The sequence below is a fragment of the Cardiocondyla obscurior genome, linkage group LG02 (genome assembly GCF_019399895.1).
Source record: "Cardiocondyla obscurior isolate alpha-2009 linkage group LG02, Cobs3.1, whole genome shotgun sequence".
NCBI classification, from domain to species: domain Eukaryota; kingdom Metazoa; phylum Arthropoda; class Insecta; order Hymenoptera; family Formicidae; genus Cardiocondyla; species Cardiocondyla obscurior.
In genome coordinates, this window is record NC_091865.1 from 5776192 (window position 1) to 5789233 (window position 13042).

A 13042-nucleotide genomic window follows, 5' to 3' on the forward strand; every position below is an offset into this window, starting at 1 on the left:
TATTAGCAATAAACGAAAAAAAGTTTTTGAAGTTTTAACAACGTAGCATCGTGCGGTGACGTCAGCAGATGTTTACGTGACCATTTTCAGCGTTCCACCTTCACCAAGAACGGAAAAATTTACAAAAAACAAAAAAAAAGTTTTGAAGTTTTAACAACGTAGCATCGTGCGGTGACGTCAGCAGATGCCTACGTGACCATTTTCAGCGTTCCACCTTAACCAAGAACGAAAATATTGACAAAAAACAAAACAAAAATTTTTGAAGTTTTAACAACGTAGCATCGTGCGGTGACGTCAGCAGATGTTCACGTGATTATTTTCAGCGTTCCACCTTCACCAAAAACGGAAATATTGACAAAAAACGAAAAAAAAATTTTTGAAGTTTTAACAACGTAGCATCGTGCGGTGACGTCAGCAGATGCCCACGTAACCATTTTTAGCGTTTTACCTTCACTGAGAACAAAAATATTGACAAAAAACAAAAAAAAAATTTTTGAAGTTTTAACAACGTAGCATCGTGCGGTGACGTCAGCAGATGCTTACGTGACTATTTTTAGCGTTCTATTTTTTCCAGAAGCAAAAACATTAACAAAAAACGAAAAAAAAATTTTTGAAGTTTTAACAACGTAGCATCGTGCGGTGACGTCAGCAAATGTTCAAGTGACCATTTTCAGCGTTCTACCTTCACCAAGAACGGAAATATTGACAATAAACGAGAAAAAAATTTTTGAAGTTTTAACAACGTAGCATCGTGCGGTGACGTCAGCAGATGCCCACGTGACTATTTTTAGCGTTCTATTTTTTCCAGAAGCAAAGATATTGACAAAAAAAAAAAAATAATTGTTGAAGTTTTAACAACGTAGCATCGTGCGATGACGTCAGCAAATGCCCACGTGATCATTTTCAGCGTTCCACCTTCACCAAGAACGGAAATATTGACAAAAAACGAAAAAAAAATTTTTGAAGTTTTAACAACGTAGCATCGTGCGGTGACGTCAGCAGATGCCCACGTAACCATTTTTAGCGTTTTACCTTCACTAAGAACAAAAATATTGACAAAAAACAAAAAAAAAATTTTTGAAGTTTTAACAACGTAGCATCGTGCGGTGACGTCAGCAGATGCTTACGTGACTATTTTTAGCGTTCTATTTTCTCTAAAAGCGAAGATATTAACAAAAAACAAAAGAAAAATTTTTAAAGTTTTAACAACGTAGCATCGTGCGGTGACGTCAGCAGATGTTCAAGTGACCATTTTCAGCGTTCCATCTTCACCAAGAACGAAAATATTGACAAAAAACGAAAAAAAAATTTTTGAAGTTTTAACAACGTAGCATTGTGCGATGACGTCAGCAGATGCCCACGTGACCATTTTCAGCGTTCCACTTTCACCAAGAACGGAAATATTGACAAAAAACGAAAAAAAAATTTTTGAAGTTTTAACAACGTAGCATCGTGCGGTGACGTCAGCAGATGCCCACGTGATATTTTAGCGTTCTACTTTCACCAAGAACGGAATATTGACAAAAAACAAAAATTTTGAAGTTTTAACAACGTAGCATCGTGCGGTAACGTCAGCAGATGCCCACGTGACTATTTTTAGCGTTCTACTTTCTCCAAAAACGAAGATATTAACAAAAAACGAAAGAAAAATTTTTAAAGTTTTAACAACGTAGCATCGTGCGGTGACGTCAGCAGATGCCCACGTGAACATTTTTAGCGTTCTACTCTCACCAAGAACGGAGATATTGACAAAAAACGAAAAAAAAACTTTTGAAGTTTTATCAACGTAGCATCGTGCGGTAACGTCAGCAGATGTTCAAGTGACCATTTTCAGCGTTCCACCTTCACCAAAAACGGAGATATTGACAAAAAACAAAAAAAAAATTTTTGAAATTCTAAGAACGTAGCATCGTGCGGTGACGTCAGCAAATGCCTACGTAAACATTTTCAGCGTTCTACTTTCACCAAAAACGGAAATATTGACAAAAAACAAAAAAAAAATTTTTGAAGTTTTAACAACGTAGCATCGTGCGGTGACGTCAGCAGATGCCCACGTGACTATTTTAAGCGTTCTACTTCTTTCATAAGCGAAGACATTAACAAAAAACAAAAAAAAAATTTTTTTAATTTTAACAACGTAGCATCGTGCAGTGACGTCAGCAGATGTTCAAGTGACCATATTCAGCGTTCCACCTTCACCAAGAACGGAAATATTGACAAAAAACGAAAAAAAAATTTTTGAAGTTTTAACAACGTAGCATCGTGCGGTGACGTCAGCAGATGCCCACGTGACCATTTTCAGCGTTCCACTTTCACCAAGAACGGAATATTGACAAAAAACTAAAAAAATTTTTTGGTTTTAACAACGTAGCATCGTGCGGTGACGTCAGCAGATGCCCACGTGACCATTTTCAGCGTTCTACACCAAGAACGGAATATTGACAAAAAACAAAAAAATTTTGAAGTTTTATCAACGTAGCATCGTGCGGTGACGTCAGCAGATGCCCACGTGACCATTTTCAGCGTTCCACCTTCACCAAAACAGGATATTGACAAAAACGAAAAAAAATTTTTGAAGTTTTAACAACGTAGCATCGTGCGGTAACGTCAGCAGATGCCCACGTGACTATTTTTAGCGTTCTACTTTCTCTAAAAGCGAAGATATTAACAAAAAACGAAAGAAAAATTTTTAAAGTTTTAACAACGTAGCATCGTGCGGTGACGTCAGCAGATGTTCAAGTGATTATTTTCAGCGTTCCACCTTCACCAAAAACGAAAATATTGACAAAAAACGAAAAAAAAATTTTTGAAGTTTTCACAACGTAGCATTGTGCGGTGACGTCAGCAGATGCCCACGTAAACATTTTCAGCGTTCTATTTTCACCAAGAACGGAAAAATTGACAAAAAACGAAAAAAAAATTTTTGAAGTTTTAACAACGTAGCATCGTGCCGTAACGTCAGCAGATGTTCAAGTGACCATTTTCAGCGTTCCACCTTCACCAAGAACGGAAATATTGACAAAAAACGAAAAAAAAATTTTTGAAGTTTTAACAACGTAGCATCGTGCGGTGACGTCAGCAGATGCCCACGTGACCATTCTTAACGTTCCACTTTCACCAAGAACGGAAATATTGACAAAAAACTAAAAAAAAATTTTTGAAGTTTTAACAACGTAGCATCGTGCGGTGACGTCAGCAGATGCCCACGTGAACATTTTCAGCGTTCTACTTTCACCAAGAACGGAGATATTGACAAAAAAAAAAATTTTTGAAGTTTTATCAACGTAGCATCGTGCGGTAACGTCAGCAGATGTTCAAGTGACCATTTTCAGCGTTCCACCTTCACCAAAAACGGAAATATTGACAAGAAACGAAAAAAAAATTTTTGAAGTTTTAACAACGTAGCATCGTGCGGTAACGTCAGCAGATGCCCACGTGACTATTTTTAGCGTTCTACTTTCTCTAAAAGCGAAGATATTAACAAAAAACGAAAGAAAAATTTTTAAAGTTTTAACAACGTAGCATCGTGCGGTGACGTCAGCAGATGTTCACGTGACCATTTTCAGCGTTCCACTTTCACCAAAAACGGAAATATTGACAAAAACAAAAAATTTTGAAATTCTAACAACGTAGCATCGTGCGGTGACGTCAGCAGATGCCCACATGATCATTTTCAGCGTTCTACTTTCACCAAGGGCGGAAATATTGACAAATAACAAAAAAATTTTTTTTTAATTTGACAACGTAGCATTGTGCGGTGACGTCAGCAGATGCCCACGTGAACATTTTCAGCGTTCTACTTTCACCAAAAACGGAGATATTGACAAAAAACAAAAAAAAAATTTTTGAAATTCTAAGAACGTAGCATCGTGCGGTGACGTCAGCAGATGCCCACGTGACTATTTTTAGCGTTCTACTTCTTCCAGAAGCGAAGACATTAACAAAAAACAAAAAAAAAATTTTTGAAATTTTAACAACGTAGCATTGTGCGGTGACGTCAGCAGATGTTCAAGTGACCATTTTCAGCGTTCCACCTTCACCAAGAACGAAAATATTGACAAAAAACGAAAAAAAATTTTTGAAGTTTTTCAACGTAGCATCGTGCGGTGACGTCAGCAGATGCCCACGTGACTATATTTAGCGTTCAACTTCTTCTAGAAGCGAAGATATTAAAAAAAAACAAAAAAAAAATTTTTAAAGTTTTAACAACGTAGCATCGTGCGGTAACGTCAGCAAATGCCCACGTGACTATTTTTAGCGTTCTACTTTCTCTAAAAGCGAAGATATTAACAAAAAACGAAAGAAAAATTTTTATAGTTTTAACAACGTAGCATCGTGCGGTGACGTCAGCAGATGTTCAAGTGACCATTATCAGCGTTCCACTTTCACCAAGAACGAAAATATTGACAAAAAACGAAAAAAAAATTTTTGAAGTTTTAACAACGTAGCATTGTGCGGTGACGTCAGCAGATGCCCACGTGACCATTTTCAGCGTTCTACTTTCACCAAAAGCGGAGATATTGACAAAAAACAAAAAAAAAATTTTTTTAATTCTAACAACGTAGCATTGTGCGGTCACGTCAACAAATGCCCACGTAACCATTTTCAGCGTTCTACCTTCACCAAAAGCGGAGATATTAACAAAAAAAATAAAATGAATTTTTGAAAATTTGGCAACGTAGCATCGTGCGGTAACGTCAGCAGATGCCCACGTGACTATTTTCAGCGTTCTACCTTCACCAAAAGTAGAAATATTGACAAAAAAAAAAATAAATTCTCGAAAATTTGGCAACGTAGCATCGTGCCGTGACGTCAGCTGATGCCTACGTAACAATTTTCAGCGTTCTACTCTCACCAAAAACGGAAATATTGACAAAAAACAAAAAAACAATTTTTGAAAATTTGGCAACGTAGCATCGTGCGGTGACGTTAGCAGATGCCCACGTAACCATTTTCAGCGTTCTATTTTCACCAAAAGCGAAGATATTGACAAAAAACAAAGAATGAATTTTAGAAAATTTTGCAACGTAGCATCGTACGGTGACGTCAGCAGATGCCCACGTGAATACTTTCAGCGTTCTACCTTCACCAAAGGCGGAAATATTGACAAAAAACATAATATAAATTCTTGAAAATTTGGCAACGTAGAATCGTGCCGTGACGTCAGCAGATACCTACATGACCATTTTCAGCGTTCTACCTTCACCAAGAGCGGAAATATTGACAAAAAAAAAAAAAAAAATTTTTGAAATTTTAACAACGTAGCATCGTGCGGTGACGTCAGCAGATGCCCACGTGAACATTTTCAGCGTTCTACTTTCACCAAAAACGGAGATATTGACAAAAAACAAAGAAAAAATTTTTGAAGTTTTAACAACGTAGCATCGTGCGGTGACGTCAGCAGATGCCCACGTGACTATTTTAAGCGTTCTACTTCTTTCAGAAGCGAAGACATTAACAAAAAACAAAAAAAAAATTTTTGAAATTTTAACAACGTAGCATCGTGCGGTGACGTCAGCAGATGTTCAAGTGACCATTTTCAGCGTTCTACCTTCACCAAGAGCGGAGATATTGAGAAAAAACAAAAAATAAATTCTTAAAAATTTGGCAACGTAGCATCGTGCGGTAACGTCAGCAGATGCCCACGTGACTATTTTCAGCGTTCTACTTTCACCAGAGGCAAAAATATTGACAAAAAACAAAATAAAAATTTTTGAAGTTTTAACAACGTAGCATCGTGCGGTGACGTCAGCACATGCCTACGTGACAATTTTCAGCGTTTTACTTCCACCAAAAGCGAAGATATTGACAAAAAACAAAAATAAGTTTATTAAAATTCTAGAACGTAGCATTGTGCGGTGACGTCAGCAGATGCTTACGTGACCATTTTCAGCGTTCTACCCCCACTAAAAACGGAAATATTTACAAAAAACGAATAAAAAATTTTTTTAATTTTAACAACGTAACATTGTGCGGTGACGTCAGCAGATGCCCACATGACCATTTTCAGCGTTCTACTTTCACCAAGGGCAAAGATATTGACAAAAAACAAAAAAAAATTTTTGAAAATTTGGCAACGTAGCATCGTGCGGTGACGTCAGCAGATGTTCAAGTGATTATTTTCAGCGTTCCACCTTCACCAAGAACGAAAATATTGACAAAAAACGAAAAAAAAATTTTTGAAGTTTTAACAACGTAGCATCGTGCGGTGACGTCAGCAGATGCCCACGTGACCATTTTCAGCGTTCCACTTTCACCAAGAACGGAAATATTGACAAAAAACAAAAAAAAAATTTTTGAAATTCTAAGAACGTAGCATCGTGCGGTGACGTCAGCAGATGCCCACATGATCATTTTCAGCGTTCTACTTTCACCAAGGGCGGAAATATTGACAAATAACAAAAAAATTTTTTTTTAATTTGACAACGTAGCATTGTGCGGTGACGTCAGCAGATGTTCACGTAATTATTTTCAGCGTTCTACCTTTACCAAAAACGGAAATATTAACAAATAACAAAAAAAAAATTTTTGAAGTTTTATCAACGTAGCATCGTGCAGTGACGTCAGCAGATGCCTACGTGACTATTTTCAGCGTTCTACCTTCACCAAAAGCGGAGATATTGACAAAAAACAAAAAAAAAATTTTTGAAATTTTAACAACGTAGCATCGTGCGGTGACGTCAGCAGATGTTCAAGTGACCATTTTCAGCGTTCCACCTTTACCAAAAACGGAAATATTGACAAAAAACAAAAAAAAAATTTTTGAAGTTTTAACAACGTAGCATCGTGCGGTGACGTCAGCAGATGCTCACATGACCATTTTCAGCGTTCTACCTTCACCAAGGGCAAAGATATTGACAAAAAACAAGAAAAAATTCTTGAAAATTTTGCAACGTAGCATCGTGCGCTGACGTCAGCAAATGCCCACGTGACCATTTTCAGCGTTCTACCTTTACCAAGGGCGGAGATATCGACAAAAAACAAAAAATAAATTTTTAAGAATTTGGCAACGTAGCATCGTGCGGTGACGTCAGCAAATGCTTACGTGACCATTTTCAGCGTTCTACTTTCACCAAAAGCGGAGATATTGACAAAAAACAAAAAAAAAATTTTTGAAATTCTAACAACGTAGCATTGTGCGGTCACGTCAACAGATGCCCACGTAACCATTTTCAGCGTTCTACCTTCACCAAAAGCGGAGATATTGACAAAGAACAAAAAATAAATTTTTGAAAATTTGGCAACGTAGCATCGTGCGGTAACGTCAGCAGATGCCCACGTGACTATTTTCAGCGTTCTACCTTCACCAAAAGCAGAAATATTGACAAAAAAAAAAAATTAATTCTTGAAAATTTGGCAACGTAGCATCGTGCGGTGACGTCAGCAGATGCCCACGTGAACATTTTCAGCGTTCTACTTTCACCAAAAACGGAGATATTGACAAAAAACAAAAAATAGATTCTTAAAAATTTGGCATCTTAGCATCGTGCGGTGACGTCAGCAGATGCTCACGTAACTATTTTCGGCGTTCTACTTCCACCAAAGGCAAAAATATTGACAAAAAACAAAATATAAATTTTTTTTAATTTGGCAACGTAGCATCGTGCCGTGACGTCAGCAGATGCCCACGAAACAATTTTTAGCGTTCTACCCTCACCAAAGGCGAAGAAATTGACAAGAAACAAAAAAAATTTTTTTTTATTTTTACAACGTAGCATCGTTTGGTGACGTCAGCTCATGCCCACGTGATTATTTTTAGCGTTCTACTTTCACCAGAAGCGGAGATATTGACAAAAAACAAAATAAAAATTTTTGAAGTTTTAACAACGTAGCATCGTGCGGTGACGTCAGCACATGCCTACATGACAATTTTCAGCGTTCTACCTTCACCAAAAGCGAAGATATTGACAAAAAACAAAAAAAAGTTTATTAAAATTCTCAGAACGTAGCATCGTGCGGTGACGTCAGCAAATGCCCACGTGACTATTTTCAGCGTTCTACCTTCACCAAAAGCAGAAATATTGACAGAAAACAAAAAATAAATTCTTGAAAATTTGGCAACGTAGCATCGTACCGTGACGTCAGCAGATGCCTACGTAACAATTTTCAGCGTTCTACTCTCACCAAAAGCGAAGATATTGACAAAAAACAAAAAAAAGGTTATTAAAATTCTAAGAACGTAGCATCGTGCGGTGACGTCAGCAGATGCTCACGTGACCATTTTCAGCGTTCTACCTTCATCAAAAGCGGAGATATTGACAAAAAACCAAAAAAAGTTTATTAAAATTATAAGAACGTAGCATCGTGCGGTGACGTCAGCAGATGCTTACGTGACATTTTCGGCGTTCTACCCCCACCAAAAGCGGAAATAGTTACAAAAAACGAATAAAAAATTTTTTTAATTCTAACAACGTAACATCGTGCGGTGACGTCAGCAGATGTCTACGTTACCATTTTCAGCGTTCTACTTCCACAAAAGGCAAAAATATTGACAAAAAACAAAATATAAATTTTTTTAAATTTGGCAACGTAGCATCGTGCGGTGACGTCAGCAGATGCCCAAGTGACAATTTTCAGCGTTCTATCTCCACCAAAAGCGGAAATTTTGACAAAAAACAAAAAAAAAATTTTTGAAATTCTAACAACGTAGCATAGTGCGGTGACGTCAGCAGATGCCCACGTAACCATTTTCAGCGTTCAACCTTCACCAAAAGCGGAGATATTGACAAAAAACAAAAAATGAATTTTTGAAAATTTGGCAACGTAGCATCGTGCGGTGACGTCAGCAGATGCCCACGTGACCATTTTCAGCGTTTTATCCCCACCAGGAACAAAGATATTGACAAAAAACGAAAAAAAATTTTTGAAAATCTGGCAACGTAGCATTGTGCGGCACTTAAAAAAGATGCATACGTGTTTATTCCGAGCTCTTTACTTTCACCAGTAACAGAGATATGGCCAAAAGACAAAAAATAATATTTTTTTAATCTGGCAACGTAGCATTATGCTGCACTTAACGGAGATGCACACGGGTTTATTCCGAGCTTTCTACATTCACCAGTAACCGAGATATGGCCAAAGAACAGAAAAAAATATTTTTGGAATCTGGCAACGTAACATTGTGCGGCACTTGATGGATATGCATACGGGCTTATTCCAAGTTTTTATTTTTAACAGTATTTGAAATATAGCAAAAAAACAAAAAATAGTATTTTTAAAATCTGGCAACGTAGCATTGTGCGGCACTTAAAAAAGATGCATACAAGTTTATTCCAAGCTTTCTACTTTCACCAGTAGTCGAGATATGGCCAAAAAACAAAAAATAATATTTTTTAATCTGGCAACGTAGCATTATGCTGCACTTAACGGAGATGCACACGGGCTTATTCCGAGCCTTCTACCTTCACCAGTAACCGAGATATGGCCAAAGAACAGAAAAAAATATTTTTGGAATCTTGCAACGTAACATTGTGCGGCACTTGATGGATATGCATACGGGCTTATTCCAAGTTTTTATTTTTAACAGTATTTGAAATATAGCAAAAAAACAAAAAATAATATTTTTAAAATCTGGCAACGTAACATTGTGCGGAATTTAGAAAAGATGCATACGAGCTCATTCCGAGCTCTCTACTTTCACCAGTAGCAGAGATATGGCCAAAAAACAAAAAATAATATTTTTTTAATCTGGCAACGTAGCATTATGCGGCACTTAACGGAGATGCACACGGGCTTATTCCGAGCCTTCTATCTTCACCAGTAGCCAAGATATGGCCAAAAAAACGGAAAAAAATATTTTTGAAATTTGGCAACGTAGAATTGCGCGGCACTTAACGAATATGCACACGGGCTTATTCCGAGTTTTCTACCTTCACCAGTAGCCGAGATATGGTCAAAGAACGGAAAAAAATTTTTTTGAAATTTGGCAACGTAGCATTGTGCGGCACTTAAAGAATATTCATACGAGCTTATTCCAAGTTTTTTTATTTTCACCAGTAGCCAAGATATGGCCAAAAAACAAAAAATAATATTTTTAATATCTGGCAACATAGCATTGTGCGGAATTTGAAAAAGATGCATTTGAGCTTATTCCGAGCTTACTATTTTCACCAGTAGCAGAGATATGGCCAAAAAACAAAAAATAATATTTTTATAAATTTGGCAACGTAGCATTGTGCGGAATTTAAAAAAGATGCATACGAGCTTATTCCGAGTTTTCTATCTTCAACAATAGCCGATGTATGGTTAAAAACCGAAAAAATATATTTTTAAAATTTGGCAACGTAGCATAGTGCGGAACTTAAAAAGATGGATACGAGCGGTGGCGGTGCAGATGGACACAGTTCGATTGGACACAGTGCAATTAAACACGTAACAATTGGACACAGCGCGATTGGACACAGTTTGATTGGACACAGAGCGATTGGATTCGTAACATTTGGACACGTGCAATTAAACACAAAAAGATGCTCACTGTTCAAATGCCCACTGTTTAATTGTCCACAGTTCGATTGCCGACTGTGCAATTGCCCACAGTTCAATTGCCCATCGTGCTATTGCTCACCAAAAGTTAAAAAACGTTCGATTGCTTACAGTGCTATTGCCAACAGTTAGATTGCCCACTGTGCAATTGCCCACAGTTCGATTGCCCACAGTGCTTTTGCCTACCGTGCACCTAATTATGTCAAATGCACTTAAATGTCTTATATAATATATATATGTGAGAGGTTTATTATGAGGACAATTTTATTAAACCACTGTATATTATGTAGACCAAACGATATTATGAGAACAATCCTCATAATATTTTAATAAATACCGTACATTATGTAAACCGGACCTCGTAATATCTTCAAGATTTTTCGTACATTATGAGAATCACCTTCTTAATATACAGAGTGTCCCAGTTGATATAAAAAAGTTCTTAGTTGTAGGTTGGGCTTCAAAAAATAAGTAGAAAAGTCCTATACGGTTTTGTAAGTTAGGCGTTAATAACCAAAAAAATAACATGTAAAGATTTGACGCCCCCGTGCGAGTAAAAACGCGCCGCTGAAAGCTACCGAGACGCTGGAAGTACGGCCCATCCCACGCGACTTTACAAAAATCATAGATTGGGCGGTTCGGTTCTTAGGCAAGTCGGAAGACGGTGCGCGGGTAAGGGAAGCGACAACGCATGGTAAGGGAAGAGGTTTGACCGTCCGAAATCACAGCTTACGCTATTATCGCGTTAATGTATACTATCTATTCAAGCATCGAGCAATGCGCAAAGAAAATTGTAGGGTTTATTTTCTATTCGTGTTCGCGATTATTTACTTGATTTAATGTCTTTATTATTATAACTTTAATAGATAAGCAACCTGATGAATAAAGTATTATTGTTTAATTGTTTCGACTATGGAAATTCTATTATTGCGGTATGAAAACGCTATCGTTTCCACACCACCTCGCGAGGTAGATAGCTTGGCGCGTTTTTTTTTTAGTGGTGTCCCCAATAGGCCTAATCCACTGTTAAAAATTAATGCATCAGCTGTTCGAAATGATTGCCCTGTTCTTGTATGCATAGCTGTGCTCTCTGGATGATTTGCCGAGTAGCGCGATATGCCATGTTCGGCGTAATGGTATTGAAAACCGCTATGATGTTTTCGCGTACTTCCTCTACATTACGATCGCGCACATTCTCCACTCGATTTTTTATGTATCCCCACACAAAATAATCGAGGACGTTAAGATCTGGAGATCTTGCTGGCCACGAAATTGGACCATTTCGGCCTATCCACCGATCCGGAAAGTGTCGATCCAAGACCATACGCGCGCGACGTGAATAATGCGGTGGTGCTCCGTCGTGCTGAAAAATCATCGTTTGCCGCATTTGTAGAGGAAGCTCTTCTAACAAAATTGGAAGATGATTTTCCAAAAATTGCGCGTATCTTTCCCCATCGAGGCGCGGAGGCAAAAAGTATGGACCAATCTGCAAATTAATAATACAAATATTTAAAATTTGGTTTTTTATTATAATTTTTATGTAAGAAAAATACTTACTACTCTATTGTCAATTACTCCTACCCAGACGTTTAACTTCCATCTAAATTGGAAGGCACACTGACAAACGGCGTGTGGATTTTGGTGTTGCCACATAATGAAATTTTTAGAATTAAAAATTCCATTTGGAGTAAAAATTGCCTCGTCGCTCCATAAAATATGGTCAGGAAACGTCTCATCTTGACGACATTGAGCTAAAAAGACTGTCAACATACAGTATTAATTATTATTAATTGAGAAATTAAATTAATTATAAGTATTAGTTATAACAAAGTATACATACATATGTACTCGTTAGACAAATGTATGTATACGCGTTCTCAACGTATTTAGAGTCAAGCAGGTCGACTAAATGTTGTCGCGTCTGTTAAGTCTATCAAAATAAAGATGATTAATCTCTACTTTGTATTTCATTTATTTTGTAAATAAATTTCACAAGACAAAGTTTAATTTTTATACTCGCAGAACCACACGTTCGTGCTGTGATATCTCACAGCTTCTTTTATATATTTGTGCCTGAATCGCGACACTAACTGACTAACGAAATTTTTAATGACGATCCGACTGCTTTCAAACGACGGACGCAACTGTGAAGCGTTCGATATCGATATTCGCTCTCTACCGACTGACTGAAATTAAATCGTTTGTATGCGTTTTGGAAGATATTCCGGATTGGCTATTGACAGTATATGTGTTCCTCATAAGAAGCTTCCTGATTCGTTGTCAAAAATCTATGTTTTGTGGAGGCTGTCCCAAAGGCCGTCGCAAATCGACGTTTGTTTAGTCGTCGGCGCCGAGACGGCGACGTCTTTGTTTTTGACTGGCGACGGTAATCGGCATACTATTGTCCCTTCAAATTCTAAAATAGCGCGATAAAATCTGTCTTCACAAGAGCGTCCGGAAGCAATAAATTTTTTCGGATCTTTTCGTCATTTTTTTGTTATCGCTTATTGGTCGTGCACGACTGTACATGATTCTATATTATTTCGCATAATACCGTATA

The 13042-nt window shown here is 37.4% G+C and overlaps 1 protein-coding gene across 1 annotated transcript; it reads right to left on the bottom strand.

Annotated features, from left to right (window-relative positions):
* Positions 1-11515: 11515 nt before the first annotated feature.
* Positions 11516-12252, bottom strand: LOC139112828 (uncharacterized). Its single transcript, XM_070673855.1, has 2 exons — positions 12040-12252; positions 11516-11968 (listed from the first exon to the last, which is right to left on the bottom strand). The coding sequence occupies exons 1-2, from the start codon at positions 12250-12252 to the stop codon at positions 11516-11518; spliced, it is 666 nt and encodes a 221-aa protein (XP_070529956.1).
* Positions 12253-13042: the final 790 nt, after the last annotated feature.

What these genes read in the sequence shown, in the direction of transcription:
- LOC139112828 (XM_070673855.1), bottom strand. Translation starts at nt 12,252, where the DNA reads ATGTTGACAGTCTTTTTAGCTCAATGTCGTCAAGATGAGACGTTTCCT. An exon ending in GAGTAATTGACAATAGAGTA is followed by an intron (nt 11,969 to 12,039) that starts GTAAGTATTTTT and finishes ATTAATTTGCAG; the next exon opens with ATTGGTCCATACTTTTTGCC.